Below are 15,167 nucleotides of genomic sequence, written 5' to 3' on the forward strand. Positions count from 1 at the left end.
TTCTCAAGACTTTTGAGAAAAAATTTAGAATTTTGGAGAAAGTACTTATTGGTTTATTATATATTTTGCCGTGCTTTAGTTGTTTTTATTAATAATGTCATAATATTTACATAGGCTCTATAAAACTTCCCACTTCTGATGGAAGAGATCCTGTTACTTAGGTTGTTCATCACTTTTTGCAAAAAAAACCCAAAACCAAACAAAAAACCACCCCAAAACGAAACAAAAAAAACCCCAACAAAAACAAACAAAAAGCCACAATAAAGCCACAGCAGATACTGCAGACCTCCAATTGCTCATATTTCTCCACTCTTTGGAGAGTTTGTTTCCATTGAAATGCAAAGTGCTGTAGTCAGAGATGCCTCTCTTTTCTTTTTTCTTTTTCATGTCACTCATTTTAAGTTTACAAAAATCTGAAGAGTGGTTCTTTTTTAACCATGCTAAATGATAGTTAACACACTTTATTATTTACCGGATACTTCTTGAGGTGAAGAAGTATGACCCCCAAAGCATTCAACTGTTTTACCAGGTTCTTGTAGAAGCTTCAGTTTCGATTATGAGCAATTTTGTGAAAGCAAAATATTGGGAGCATCAAGTTGGTTGAAACCTTGGTCTTCATGCCTACACACATAAAGCGCATGTCCAGTCTTCAATTTTTACTAAAATGGTGACTTAGAGTAGAATCTCTTGCAATTTCTGAAAATCTTATGCATTAAAAAGATGTTTAGGTTTTTTTTTTTTTTAAATCACAAATAGTTTTAATGACTAAATGTTCAGGGTAGGTTCCAGGAAAAAAAAAAAGAGACTAGAGGAGTGCTTGATTTTCACGGTTCTAAGTCTGAGTAATGAAGAAAATTATTATCCTATGATTATAAAAACCTAAATTTCATCTATTTGCCAGTGACTTAGATCCAAGTTCTTTATTATTACACATTACCTTTTATGGTTTGACCAATTGAGCCCTCAGAGTCTAGTTCCTGCACTGAGTTTTCTAAGAGCTTCTGTGATTGGTATTCTCAGAAAATGCTTAACTCACTGACAAAATCAATGTCCTTATGGAGTTTAGCATCCACAGGCATTTACTTTTGAAAAAATAGCAAGAGGAAAGGAGAAAAAAGGGGTTAATTGCTGTAAGTACAGAAGATTTGCTAAGAAACTGATGCTAAGGAACAGATATTTTCCATATGCTCTTATATAAAGCAAGGCCATATTTTCATTCTGTTTTAAATATGAATTTACAAAGACCTATTCTCACATACTGTGTTTATGACTGACATTAGTTAGATTATTTTTTTAATGAGAGCTAAAGTTCTTCTTTAAAATAAAGATTACTACTGAAGTTACTCTATTTTGAAATGCATTTACTTGAGTGTATTTACTGAGAATTCTGCATTGATATAATTGAATTTCTAGCTTGTTCTTAAAAATAAAGTTGCATACACACATCCAGTGACAGGTATCCCAGTGTGAAAGGTTTGTGGTGTTGCCTCAATACAGATTAATTAGGTTGTCAGGTACAATTCAAATGACAGGAGAATGCTCTGTCTTCCTCATTATGTGAAGCCCCAGGATTATTCCTATGGAATGCTGTCTCTGATGCTTACTCTTTACTAGATGGAGGAAACCAAATCCAGTTTTAAGAATTATTCAGTTTGATTTTGATGAAATGTGTGAGAATAATTGTTGATGTATGTGAAAGATATTTTTATCTGTGAATGTATAACATATGAGAAATATGAATGGAATAGCTTTAAAATACCATTATTGTATATTTAGGCAATGAACTCAAAGTTTAGCTAATCAGCTACAGTACCACATGAAAATCTTTATCCCTGCATAGAGGAATTGCTTTATTCCATTCTTCAAGATTTAAAATATTTGACATTTTTTTATATGACATTGCATGTGGCCACAGTAAATGTTCGTAACAAATTTTAAAATTAACAAAGAAATACTGTAGTGTTTAATTTAAAATGGTAAAAGGAAGCTAATATTCTGCTTTAGATTTTGACAGAACAAGTATGCACCCAAGTTGTTCATAAACCGCATCCAGAGCCAGATTCAACAGTGAAAATTCAGAATCCAAGTAAGGACAACTTATTATGTTTGTTTGATAAATGATAAATGTATCACCTAGAGGTTGTGTGGTTTTTTGAAATTATGGTTCAGAAAGTGAGAACTAGTCATTCGTGTATCTTAGATACATATGGGTTTCAGTTACCTCTTACATTAATGGCTGTCAGCAACTATTTCTTTTCTTAAACATTGGTAAAGTGCTTTATGTAACTAATTTATTCTTTCAAAGTGATTCTTAAGGTGGTGGCAACACTGTTAAAAAACTCCACGCCAAGTGCAGAGCTGATGGAAGTTCGACGTTTGTTCTTATCTGATATGATAAAACTCTTTAGTAATAGCCGTGAAAACAGAAGGTATGTCAATATAAATAGTATTTTCTTGTCATTGATTTCTAGGTAATAGCAATTTCTTGTACTCTGTGTAGAGTTTTATAGTCTGTAATAAATGAAATATATTTAAAATAAATTTAATACATCTGTGGTAACATTTCTTAGTTCAGTAACTAATACTGGATTCTTCTCTATAGTACAATTTATTTTTTTTTTCCATACTGAAGTATTTTTAAGTTTATTGCTAACATTGGATTGATGTTAAGAGATGATGTTCCTCCCATCTCAACCATCATAATGTTAAAATAAAGAAGCTTTGTTTGAATATATTTTGAACTAATTATTTCACTTCAGATGTTTACTTCAGTGTTCAGTGTGGCAGGACTGGATGTTTTCTCTGGGATATATTAATCCTAAGAACTCAGAAGAGCAGAAGATCACAGAGATGGTTTACAACATTTTCCGTATTCTCTTGTACCATGCCATAAAATATGAATGGGGAGGCTGGAGAGTATGGGTGGATACTCTTTCTATAGCCCATTCCAAGGTAAGACAAAGCTTGTAGAGGTTTTTAAAATACTGTTAACACCCAAAGGCAGTAGTAATATAGCAATATAAGATGTAAAGTGATTTAGTGCCATCTGGTGGCTCTCGCTATTCATGTCAAGGTGGTTTTTTTTCTTGTCAAACACTTTGTAAACTGTACTGATTATGTTCCTAGAAATCTTGCTAGATTTTACGCAGTTCATCTAGTGTGTATTCATCCATGTAATCTTTTCTTTCTAAGGTCACGTATGAAGCTCACAAGGAATATCTAGCAAAAATGTATGAAGAGTATCAAAGGCAAGAGGAAGAAAACATAAAAAAGGGGAAGAAGGGGAACGTGAGCACCATCTCAGGTCTTTCCTCTCAGACAACAGGAGCAAAAGGTGGAATGGAAATTCGAGAGATAGAAGATCTTTCACAAAGTCAAAGCCCAGAAAGTGAAACAGATTACCCTGTCAATACAGATACGAGGGACTTACTCATGGCTACAAAGGTGTCAGATGATGTGCTTGGAACTGCTGAGAGACCTGGAGGAGGAGGAGTGCATGTGGAAGTTCATGACCTTTTAGTTGATATAAAAGCTGAAAAAGTAGAAGCTACTGAAGTAAAACTTGATGATATGGATTTGTCACCAGAGACACTGGGAACTGGAGAAAATGGTGCGCTGGTAGAAGTGGAATCTCTTCTAGATAATGTATACAGTGCAGCTGTTGAGAAGCTCCAAAACAATGTTCATGGAAGTGTGGGTATTATTAAGAAGAATGAGGAAAAAGATAATGGTCCATTAATAACTCTGGCTGATGAGAAAGATGAACCTTCTACTAACAATACCTCATTTCTCTTTGATAAAATACCTAGTCAGGAAGAGAAACTCCTTCCTGAACTTTCAAGTAATCACATTGCCATTCCAAATGTGCAAGAGACACAGATGCATCTTGGTGTAAATGATGATTTGGGATTGCTTGCACATATGACAGGTAGTGTAGATATAACTTGTGCTTCAAGTATAATAGAGGACAAGGAGTTCAAGATTCACACCACTTCAGATGGAATGAACAGCATTTCTGAGAGGGAGTTGTCTTCATCATCTAAAGGATTAGAATATGCTGAAATGACTGCCACAACTCTTGAGACAGAGTCTTCTGGTAGCAAAACTGTACCTAATGTTGATGCAGGAAGTATAATATCAGATACAGAAAGATCTGATGATGGTAAAGAGGCAGGGAAGGAGATACGGAAGATCCAGACAACTACCACAACCCAGGTAAATTTCAAGTAGCCATGTCTGTGTCTGATGTAATCACTGCTCATTGCTAAGGGGGAGATTAATAGTGTGAGATCTGAGAGGTATTTGAAATATATTTCTTAATTTATATGAAGAATGTTTATCTTCCAGGCCCATTTTCTTTGAAAATGCCATAACATGAAATCTTTCATGTCTGTATAGAAAGTATATATTGCATATACTACTTGAATAACAGTTATTTCCCACTAAAATCAATGTTCAACTACAATGAATTGGTTTAAATATGTGGGCATTAATCTCTCTTTTAAATAATATTCTTAAAATAAGAGAAATCATCAGAAATTTATCTTCTAATCTCTATTTTGGGTGCTATGAACTCTAAGCTGTCCATGGTTAAATATTATTCCTTAAAATTAAGTTAACTGTAATAAACAAAAAAAACCCTGAAGTAGTTATTTAATAAAATATAAGTGGAGAATTATTGTTTCCTTGAATAATGAGCAGTCTTATTTTAGCATGTTTACAGTGGAGCTGGCAGTTGGAGTTTCGATTGCTGTAGGCATAGTAACTGCCTTGTTAGATTTGAACTCCTTGAGACCATTGAAAACACTGAAAATTACTTCAAGACCAGCCACCTAAATGGAGATGCTTACATGTTTCATGCTTGTTTATGCAGTGGCAATGCACATCAAAGCCCGTTCTTGCAGATTTACAAGATACAGTATTATTGCCTAGATAAAAGCTCCTCTGTTATTTCACAGTTATGATACCATTGTTGCTGCTGGCATGAGGGTTGCCTGCAGTTGTACCTGAAGGAGAATGTGTTTTACTGGAGTTGCTAACCTCAAATTCTCTAAAAACAGGTCTACAATCATCTCCTTGCCTTATCAGTAAAAAGTAACTATCTTTTACTCAAATGGACTGAAAGAAAGCAAGCAAACTGTGTAACAGAGATTGGAAGTACTGCTTACTTCTAAGAACAGTTATTGCCTTTATTAATAATAGATCAAATATTGAAGAATATCAAATTCAGTCTTTCCTGTATTTCTAACTAGAAAAAAATGGAAAATAAAATTGAAAGCACTATGCAGAAGTTTCATGTAAAAAAATTAAAATCTTAGATAAATGTAAGAAAAAAGAAACTAATCATTTACAGATAACTCTAAGGCAAACATAGGAAATGTAAGCAACTGTAATCATTTTAGTCCTAAGAGGTCAAATTAAATAAAGGAAACCTTTTCTGCTCTCAAAGTACTGGCTACAGGAGATCAAGGTGAGACTAAATAAACAAGAAACTTTTCAGTTCAACTCCAGTGCTATGTCTATTTTTACATTGTTAATATAATTGTTTTGCAAAGTTCTCTTTTGTTTTTAAATTGGAAAAATGGGACTTGTGAGACTAGATGTAATTCTCTAATGATCCTGCTAAAAAGACCAGATAAATTTATTGGTTTTAAAAAATGAGGAGCTGTCCAAAAATGCACATTTCTCGAAGCCACCACTATGTAATTTGTCCATGTTTTCAGTCAAATCTTCAAAGAAAATTGTATCATTAGCCCAAAATATAATTGTTACATATAAACAAAGTCTTGTCACTGACCTTGAATGGACTACATTTGGTCTTTTCTGTAAGACTTCAAGTGAAGAACCTGAGAGTAAAAGCTTGGTGAGTAGCTGCAAAGGGGGCCAGCCACAGCCCCTCAACACCGATTGATTGGACTTGGAGCACCTCGTTTACTGAAGGATACTGCTTGCCTTGGAACGTCAATATCTCCTGTGGTGTGTGGCCTCATTGTTTTATCCTGTCCTTTCTCAGATGCTGTGTTGCATTGAAAAACATACTGCATAAAGTTAACATCGTTTTTGAACCTCTTGTTGGTGTAGGCAATACAGGGTCGATCTGTCACCCAGCAAGACCGGGATTTACGTGTTGACTTGGGATTTCGGGGAATGCCGATGACGGAGGAGCAGCGACGACAGTTCAGTCCAGGTCCACGCACAACTATGTTTCGGATTCCAGAGTTTAAATGGTCTCCCATGCACCAGCGCCTCCTGACAGACTTGCTCTTTGCACTAGAAACAGATGTACATGTTTGGAGAAGGTGGGTTGTTGTTCCCTCTTTCTTTGTGTTTCCACCAATAAGGAAAAATTAGGCATGTGGGAAAGGGGATGTAACTGGGATGGAGGGGAGGAAAAGAGTTGGTGTTAGCTGCAGTGCCTCTCTGCATTTTCCACCTTCTCTTTTTAGCCCTTCCCAGCCTGGAACAGCTCTATTTCACAGGTAGTAATTCTTGTTTTCTTGAGGAATTCTATAAATCCTGAATACCTAAACAAACTGAGCTGTTTCTCCAGGTTATATTTAGTATTAGAATCTACTGTCTCTGTTCCAGATAGGATGACTTCTGCTAATGGCCATCTTGCTAACTGATCAATTAAGAGCTTCTCTACCTGCAAGGAGTATAATTAAAACCTCTTTCCTATAACATTTTCTAAGGAAAACCTCTATTGACGAATTTTGTTTTGCATGCCAGCTCCTGATTTGGTTTAGTCTTGGTGATTGTATAATATTTTATGACAGCAATATGATTTTCTAGTGTTTTTGTACATTTTGAACATGTTAATAGAGCTACTCTGCAACTGTAATGTAAGAGAGACAATTCTAATTTCCACTACAGAGTAATTCATTTTCACAAAACTTGAGCATAGTTTTATCAAAGGAGCAATTTATATTCCGTTTAATTTCCAGTTTGGTGAACTGTTCTGTAATACTCACTTGGAAATAGAAAATTTTGATGTTTTGCTTTTGGCCAAGTATATGGGAGGGGGTTATATTGTGTTCAGATAATGCTTGAAGGTTAAAGTTCAGATTGTATATTTGCAGTTGAAGCCTTTAGTTTTTGTTTGCTGGCTGACAACAAATTTTGCTTTGGGGAAAGACCATACTTACAGACAGAGTATTCCTCAATATTTTCACCAGGGGTTTTATATTTTTGGGGAGTCACTGTTTCATGGGACAATTGCTCACGAATTAGGACTTGCTGAGATTTCACCTAATCTTACAAGCATTTGTGCCTTGTGGAGCTATTATTAATGCTAGGTTTATTATCAGTTAACAAAGTTAATATTAAATCAAGTTATGGCCATGTTATCAAGTTTCTCCTTTAAAACAGTAGCAGGTGTTATCATTAGGTGTTAATCAAGGTGCTTCAAATGGCTCTGGTGCAGCATGGTGAACTCAATATTGAATAGTTGTTTTCATGCTGCAGAAACAACTCTACTGCTTTCAGCAGAACTGCCTGCGAAGTGAAGTACTGGTTGATGGGAATAAAAGGTTAGAAGATGTTGTTCTCAGCTGAGTATTTGAATATAATCCTGTGCAAAAAGAGATAGCAATCAATTTGTTCATTTGATTAGCCTTGTTGATATTTTTAGACAATTTACATACAAATTTTTTAAACCAGATTTTTCCTTTTTATCAAAGAAACATTCACAGTATGGTTGCAAAGAATGTATTTATCTACAATTTATTTTAATTGTTTGTTTTTAATACGTCTTTTCTTCTGTCTTTGCAGTCACTCCACAAAGTCTGTGATGGACTTTGTCAATAGCAATGAAAATATTATTTTTGTACATAACACAATACACCTCATTTCCCAGATGGTAGACAATATTATTATTGCTTGTGGAGGAATTTTACCATTGCTGTCAGCAGCCACATCCCCAACTGTAAGTACAACATTTCCACCTAGTGGTCATATTAGAAATTGTTGTTAATAATGCAAACCATTATTTTCAGCTGACTCTTCTTCTTTAGGGACTCCTGTCCCCTTTCTGCTAATTCCTTCAAAAATTTAAATTTATAATAAAACTGTTACACTTTGATATACAGAGTGTTTATAACATTTTGCATTTGAAATGCTAATTTTATCAGAGAAGTAAGAATAATATTTCATAGTTATTTAATATTTCATTTAAAAGGATGACCATTAGGATAATGATTCCTGTAACAAAACAGCATGCTTTATGATGTCTACTCATTGATATTCATAAACCTTTTTTGCATGGTCGCAATTAGTTTACATGTCAAACGAGACCAGAAATCATCCCCTCTCTACTCTGTTTACTTTTTCCTTCAGTAGGTCCTTTCCCTCATTTTTTTTGTTGGTTTCTTTTCCAATTTTGTATTGAAAATAAATGATATTTTTATCCCCTCCAAATTGTAAGTTCTCAACAGATTAAAGCTCAGGCAGGCAGAGTATCATCACGAAACAGGGAGGAATATTTTATAAATATTGCATTATTGACAAGAGTAATTTTTTTATTTGAATGGGATGGCTTTTCTGTGCATTTAATATCTGTGACTATTTTTTTCATACTAAATGTCATCTTGAGCATCCTGTAAAAATAATCTGTAGTTAATATTGGTTTTTGAAAGAGGAGACAATGTGACCCAGAATGGACAGACTCCTCTGAAATAATGTAGGTAATAGGCACTGGAGACTGCAAATATGGTTTGCAGTAAAAGCTTAAATCTTTTTCCTAGCCATTCAACAATTGAGATTACTTTTCTTTACTCTTACTTATAGTTAAAAAACCTTTTTATGCAGATTTTATTTTAATAGTATGAATGCATGGGCTGGCAATTTGCTGAACGTTAATGTGATTTTTCAGGCAGGCAATTAATGATAAAATGCTGCCTCTTTACTATTTTCACTGTGTTAACTGGAAAAATATTTGCTATAAGCAAAAGTGAAAGACTACAATTATTGTCTGTAGTCACAAGAATACCGTTAAGGTCCTGATTTTGCAAGTGCTTCATTGTAAATATTGACAAGTATGAGTGAGTACACACTGAGCCACCTTGAAACACAGGGTGCATTATCATTCTTTAGAGTAAAGGACGTTGGGGGATATGTTTTTAAAGCAAACATTTTAGGCATCATTTGAAAATTATGGTGTTTTGACATCTCTTGTATAAAAATATAGAACAGGCACAACATTAAATGGGCTGTGGTTCCATTGAATGCTCTTTGTGGGTTTTAGCTCTTGTCCTGGTTTATGATACTGCAGAACCATTCTATGGAATAATAATTTTGAGGTTCACCATTTCCCTCTATTTATTTTGGATAATATAATATTTTGTGTGTGTCTGTATAGATAGGTATCTGACACAGCTTTAATAATTGCACGTCCATTTCTTAAAATATTGCGTGTCAATACTGCCTTGTTCAGTAGCAGTGATTTTCATGCACTGATACAAAAGACTATATTTTCAAATGTGGGTATTATGCACACATTTCTCCACGATATGGGCACTGTGTGTACTACTTGAATGCTTAATTTTTCCATCTGTCTAGGTCAATAAAAATAAGTAGTGAAATAAAGTAATTTAATTAAAGTTTGGTTTCTGGCTTTCTGGCTTCAAATTGAATGAACCCTACTGTGTGGAACTGAAAAAAAAAAAAAAAGAGAAGAGATTCCTGCTGCCCATTCTACTCCATTCCTGTTCCTCATTGCCCATCTGTAAAGATTAAAAGGAAGTGGATTTATTCATCACTGTGGCAGATATGAAGAGTCCTGCCCATCCTCCCTCCTTAGAGCAGGTGCTCTCCCTGAGTCTTGTTCTGAATCACAGTTTCGAAGGGAGCAGATGCCCTGCTGGGCATCAGACCACTTGTGAATATCCATCATATGATGAATGAAAAGAAGTTTCATACTGATTCTCAGATTTCTAATGCTTGTGCATCCTTGAACTGCTGTGGAGAAGTGGATGGATTGCTGGTTCAGAATATATTTCTTCTCAGTCTTGAAAGGGCAAAGTAGGCCAGTGAAAGCAATCAGTTACAAAAGGCTGTCTCACCCTCCTCCTTCCAGAAGCTGCTAATGGGAAGAGAGAAGAGGTTTGAAACTAGAAGATTGATATGACATCTCCACTGCATAAAAACACTTACAGCAGGCCTGCTACTGGCTGCTTCCTGCCAGAGTAACTCTTAAAGGGTGAAAGGACCTGTGAGCTTTCACAGAATCACAGAATGGCTGAGGCTGAGAAGGGGATGGCAGGAAGTCACCTGGTCCAACACCCGTGCTCAGGCAGGGCCATCTACAGCCAGTTGTCCAGGACTATCTCTTAAGGATGGAGGCTCCATCAACTCCCTGAGCAATTTGTGTCAGTGCTCAGTAAGCTTCACCATGGAAAAGTGTTTCTTGATTTCCATGTGGAACCTACTGTGTTGTAATTAATTACATTATTCAATAACTTTCTATCCACAAGGTACAGAGTTCAAATTTTGTGTTGAACCTCCTGAATCCCTTCCAATCCCAAGCAACCTGTTAGTCTGTGTAGTTCTGTAATTGAAACTGGGCATGCTTTAGAAGTCCTCTCAAGCCATATTGCACTGCTCTTCCAAGAGGAAGCTGTTCATGGGCTACATGAGCTGCCTCACTGGGTCAGCCCAAGGGCCCGTCTGCTTCAGCATTCTGCCACCAACAGTGACTGTTTGCAGCTTACATCAAAATGCAGGAGTCTGAGCAAGCATATTGATTGCTCTAATAACACTGTTTCAGCATTTAGGGTTTTAACAACTAGAGAGGGTGTTTGGGCTGTCATAGTTAATAACTACTGAGAAATTCATCCTTCTAGACTTTATCTAATCTTTTTTGAAGCTACTTACTCTTTTAGCTTCCATAATATGCTATGGCATTGAGCCTGACAAAGCAATTATATAACCTTCGAAGCACTTCTTGTCTTTGTTTTTCTTAAGCCTGCTTAAATGCATAAAGTCACTGTGTGATTTTCTGTTTATACTATGAAAAGAGCTGTTAATCATGTCTTTATTGAGCTCCATATCCTTTATGACTTTGTAGGATTGAGTCACATCTCCTGGTGTGCCTGTTTGAATCCACACCATCTTCCTCTTGTTTAGTCCCTGATCCTCCATATCTCTGTACTGCAGAGCTTTTCTGGGGCGTCACAACCCTCACATATTGTAGATCCTGTAGAATACATATATTCAATTTATCAACAAGTGTGAGCTCATTTTTACTTAATTTCTTCCTTCTTCACTTTGATGAATGGTGATGCTCCAATATTCCCACTGAAGGTCTTTTGGGACCCATTTTGAAATTTTAAAGAAGTAGTTCTTACTTACTTCCTCTTAGTATATTTCATTTGTGGCATAGGTATTTACGCACATGAATTTACATTTGCTTATAAAAAATTACTTTGCTTTTTGGTCTGGAATAATGAAACATGAAAACAAAAAGACTATGGAACAGAGAGTAAAGGTCCTTCCACCCATTCACTTTGGGATGGTTGAAACAGGGATGGAGTTCATGAAGAGATTAGGGTAAATCTCAGTATTCACTTGAAGTACTTACATTATACCTAGATTTCTAGCCAGTGGAGATCTGCTCAACAGAAGCAAACAATTCAGATATCTCTGATGTAGACATCTACCAGATCCTTGTAGGATCTGGCTGGAATGATTGTTAACCTGGAGCTCAATCCTGTCTCTTTTCATGAGATATCTTGTTTTCTAAGGGAGAAAGACACAAGCACACAGTTCGTTTTTCAACTGTCTCACAGTCCTGCCTATGCACGGGCCCTTGATTTCAGTGGATCAATTGGAGTTTCAAGCAAATCTGAGTTCACTCTGGGCTACTCATTCTTAAGCAGTCCTAAATTCTGCTGCAAAACTCTCTTCTCAACAATCTGCTATAGAGTTAGTTGCTCTTACACTCTTACAGGTATCCCATTGCCTCTGATTTTTATAAAGCTCTCCACCTATTTCTCATTAGTAGAACAGATGCTGAATATTAGGTGCTTGAATTAATTAAGTCTATTTGAAGAAAAAGGCCAAGGATAAATTTAGCAAAATTACTTTCAAAATGCTGGAGTAATTGCAGTTTTAGTTTGGTATTTTTTTCTTTTGTGCAACAGATTCTGTATTGTGTTCCCTCTCTTGCTAAAAAAAAAGTATTATTGTCACAGTTTGCTTAAAAAGATGAATGTTTGAAAAACGTGCCATTTCAAAAAGGCTTTTTTTCCTTTGCATAGTTCAGATTTGGATTGAATTGGCAGTTCTGGGCTGAGTGGAAGATTACTGCATGATTCCTTGCCTGCTGTAGAACAGGCAGTCAGTCTTAACTATGGAATTCACTATGGAACTCTTGTTAATAGAAATCTTCCTTTTACCTTGTGAAGTTTTTTTTTGGTCTGGTTTGGGGTTTTTATTTGTTTGATTTTTGTTGCTTTGATGTTTGGTTTTTTGTGTGTTTTTAATCCAAATTAGGATGATCTAATAGGAAACTTTAAATATAAATTTAAAAAAAAAGGAAAAATAATTTTTGGTGTAAACAAGTCACTCACAAATCTGTGCATAACTCACGGGTGCAGAGAAGATTATATGTTTGTATGGCATACAGGGCAAAGTTTACTGTAATTCACAATAACCTATTTCCACAATTTTTAATATTTCACTCAATTTCAGTTCTATACTACCTCTATCCCAGGATCTGTACATGGACTTGCTTCAAATGCTGGTGTTTTTAAAGTGTTGCCAATTGTATATATGAAACAATTTGAAATTGAAGCAAATATTAACAAAAAATGTGAACAGTATTTTTTAGCTTGCAATATAATCTGGGGTGTCTTCTACTTTTAATTCTGATGTCTAGTGTATTAAATTAGGAATATTAGATAAGTCTGCTACAATTATGGGGAGGTCATAAAATACAAAATACCAATTTCCTTATATTTTCTTCTTTCTGTTGGAGATGTCTTTGAGGCTTTTTAAATATAACTGCAAGCATAAGGAAGGCATTATTAAGACGTCGTGGAATTGTGGCAAACAGGACCTGTAAGGGAAAAGGTTTGCAGAAGCTGCTTTCTGTTAATAGAAGCAGGTTTATGGCTAAAACACTTTGTGTAGAAGCTAGCAATTGGAAGTAATCAGTGCTTGATACAAGGATAGCAGCTGTGACAAGGACTTGAGGACATTGAGCAAGGCAAAATAAATTTGAGGAATTTAAATAAATGTGACAATTCAGAAAAAAATTTCCAGACCCTTGCCAGTTTGTTTTTCCACTTATTCTAAGAAGCCTATAATTCAGCTTCTTAGGAATTCAATATATCAGCTCTCAAATAGTGATCTGAGGGCTGCTGGTGTTATATGAACTGTCCACAAAACTCCATTAAACATTTAATGATGGCCTCATTAGGTCTGTGGATTAAAAGCTGAGAAGTGTGAGCTGTGTATAGTTGTTAGCATTATCATGTTCAGGACTTGTGTGGTTCCATGGCTGCTGTGTGGTCTACAACAATTCTGAGAATCAAAAGTGGTAAAACTGATGTGAAAATTGTCAGCTAGTAATTGAGAGATAATAGCCACAGGTTAATTATCCAGCTGCATCCAACTAGAAAAAGATGAAGACACATTTAAAAACTGTTTTAAAGTGGTATTTTCTGTCCCAAGAGAGAGGAAAACAGTTCATTTCAACTTGTTTTCCTTTTTGTAAGGTTATGTTTTTCCACTGTTTAAATTGTAGCAATGATAACTGACTTACTCTGAAGTTTCTTTCTGTTTTTATAACAGAACCAGTGAAAACTTAAGAATCAATTCCTAGCCCACTGTGACAATAAAGTGGTTCTACCTAAAACTAAACCATAAAAATTTAACACACATATTTAATTGTGATCATTGAAATTTGAAGGCCAAATCAGTCTGACTGTCTTAGTAAATCCTGATTTTTTTTCCTTGTGGTTCAAAACCATTATTTTATCTAGTTTGATACTAGTTTAGGTTGAAGAAATCACACCCAAATGTAACATTATAATGACCTATCTTGTAATGTAAGCAAGGGAAGATCATTATGTGATGAAGAACCAGGTTGCTTGTTGTAATTCATATTTTTTCAAAGGGTTTTAAACATATTTTCCTCCTCATAAAAGGATAAACTTCTTTATTACACTTCAGTTGAATGGCTTCTTGTAAAATGCTCATATCTATATAATTAGTTAAAACATTACTTTGTTTTGCATTGCTTCATAAAGTTATTTTATGTACTACGTAAAAGATGTACATTGCTTTGGAAGAATCCGTGTTTACATGAACTCTATAATAATACAAGATTTAAAGTTTTCCTTGTGCATAGCTATCTTTGACAAGTCTTTATTTTCAAATGTTTATGCTGAGCTTAATTATTTTGCTGTTTTAAATATAAATTAAACAAATGTATAGTTCCAAGATACTAATTTGTTTCAATTTACCTTGTATTTTTAGTTAACTTAAATAATTTTCTTTTTCTTTTATTGTTGTGATCTGTTGTCTGTTTTGTCTGTTGCATGTCCAGGGTTCTAAGGTTAGTATTGCTGCTGTAAGTTTCAGTTTTTTGCATTTTCAAAAATACCTTATTTTTGATCATTTGATATTTTGGCTTTTTTTACTATTATTATTCTTACTATTATTTTCCTATATAATACAGTGGGATGTGAATAGGAGTATATTAGGTGCAGTAATTCTTTGTCCTCTTTATGAAGATGATCATTGTATGGGAGACTTTGTACTGCTCTTAAATTATATTGAGTAGTTAGGGAATGGTGATCAGCACACTTTTCAATGAGTTTTAGAGACACCCTATCTAAAATATCAGTGATACTAGAAGGCAGCTTGATCAATATTGGAATATATTTTAGACACTATTACAATACCAATGTGCTGTATTTAACAGGTAGAAGTGATAGTAAGTTTGGTGTTAAAAAACCTGTCAGCCTATTTTTTTCTCCATGTAGCAGAATTTTAGGGAGATTTGTAAAAAAACAAAAAAAAAAATTAAATTCAAAGCTTCCTAAAATATTGCTAAAATGGACTAAAGTCTTATATTAAATGAATGTACTAGATAACTTGCAAAAATAAAAAAGCAATAGATATTCTGAGAGGTTTAAGACTGTGACTGGTATAATACAGTTGAA

The 15,167-nt window shown here is 34.8% G+C and overlaps 1 protein-coding gene across 6 annotated transcripts in view; it reads left to right on the forward strand.

Moving 5' to 3' along the window:
* Positions 1–15,167, forward strand: part of NBEA (neurobeachin) — a 452,087-nt gene that overhangs the window by 137,580 nt on the left and 299,340 nt on the right. For 2 of the 6 annotated variants that reach the window (XM_088159561.1, XM_088159562.1), the window contains exons 19-25: positions 2,005–2,086; positions 2,306–2,429; positions 2,760–2,952; positions 3,193–4,215; positions 6,082–6,299; positions 7,771–7,924; positions 14,549–14,572. In XM_088159561.1, the coding sequence (XP_088015687.1) occupies positions 2,005–2,086; positions 2,306–2,429; positions 2,760–2,952; positions 3,193–4,215; positions 6,082–6,299; positions 7,771–7,924; positions 14,549–14,572 (1,818 nt within the window). The remainder of the gene's footprint in view (positions 1–2,004; positions 2,087–2,305; positions 2,430–2,759; positions 2,953–3,192; positions 4,216–6,081; positions 6,300–7,770; positions 7,925–14,548; positions 14,573–15,167) is intronic. The other 4 variants (XM_014868920.2, XM_088159565.1, XM_088159564.1 and 1 more) reach the window with 2 other exon arrangements.

Source organism: Sturnus vulgaris, chromosome 2 (assembly GCF_052056855.1).
Source record: "Sturnus vulgaris isolate bStuVul1 chromosome 2, bStuVul1.hap1, whole genome shotgun sequence".
Lineage (NCBI taxonomy): Eukaryota > Metazoa > Chordata > Aves > Passeriformes > Sturnidae > Sturnus > Sturnus vulgaris.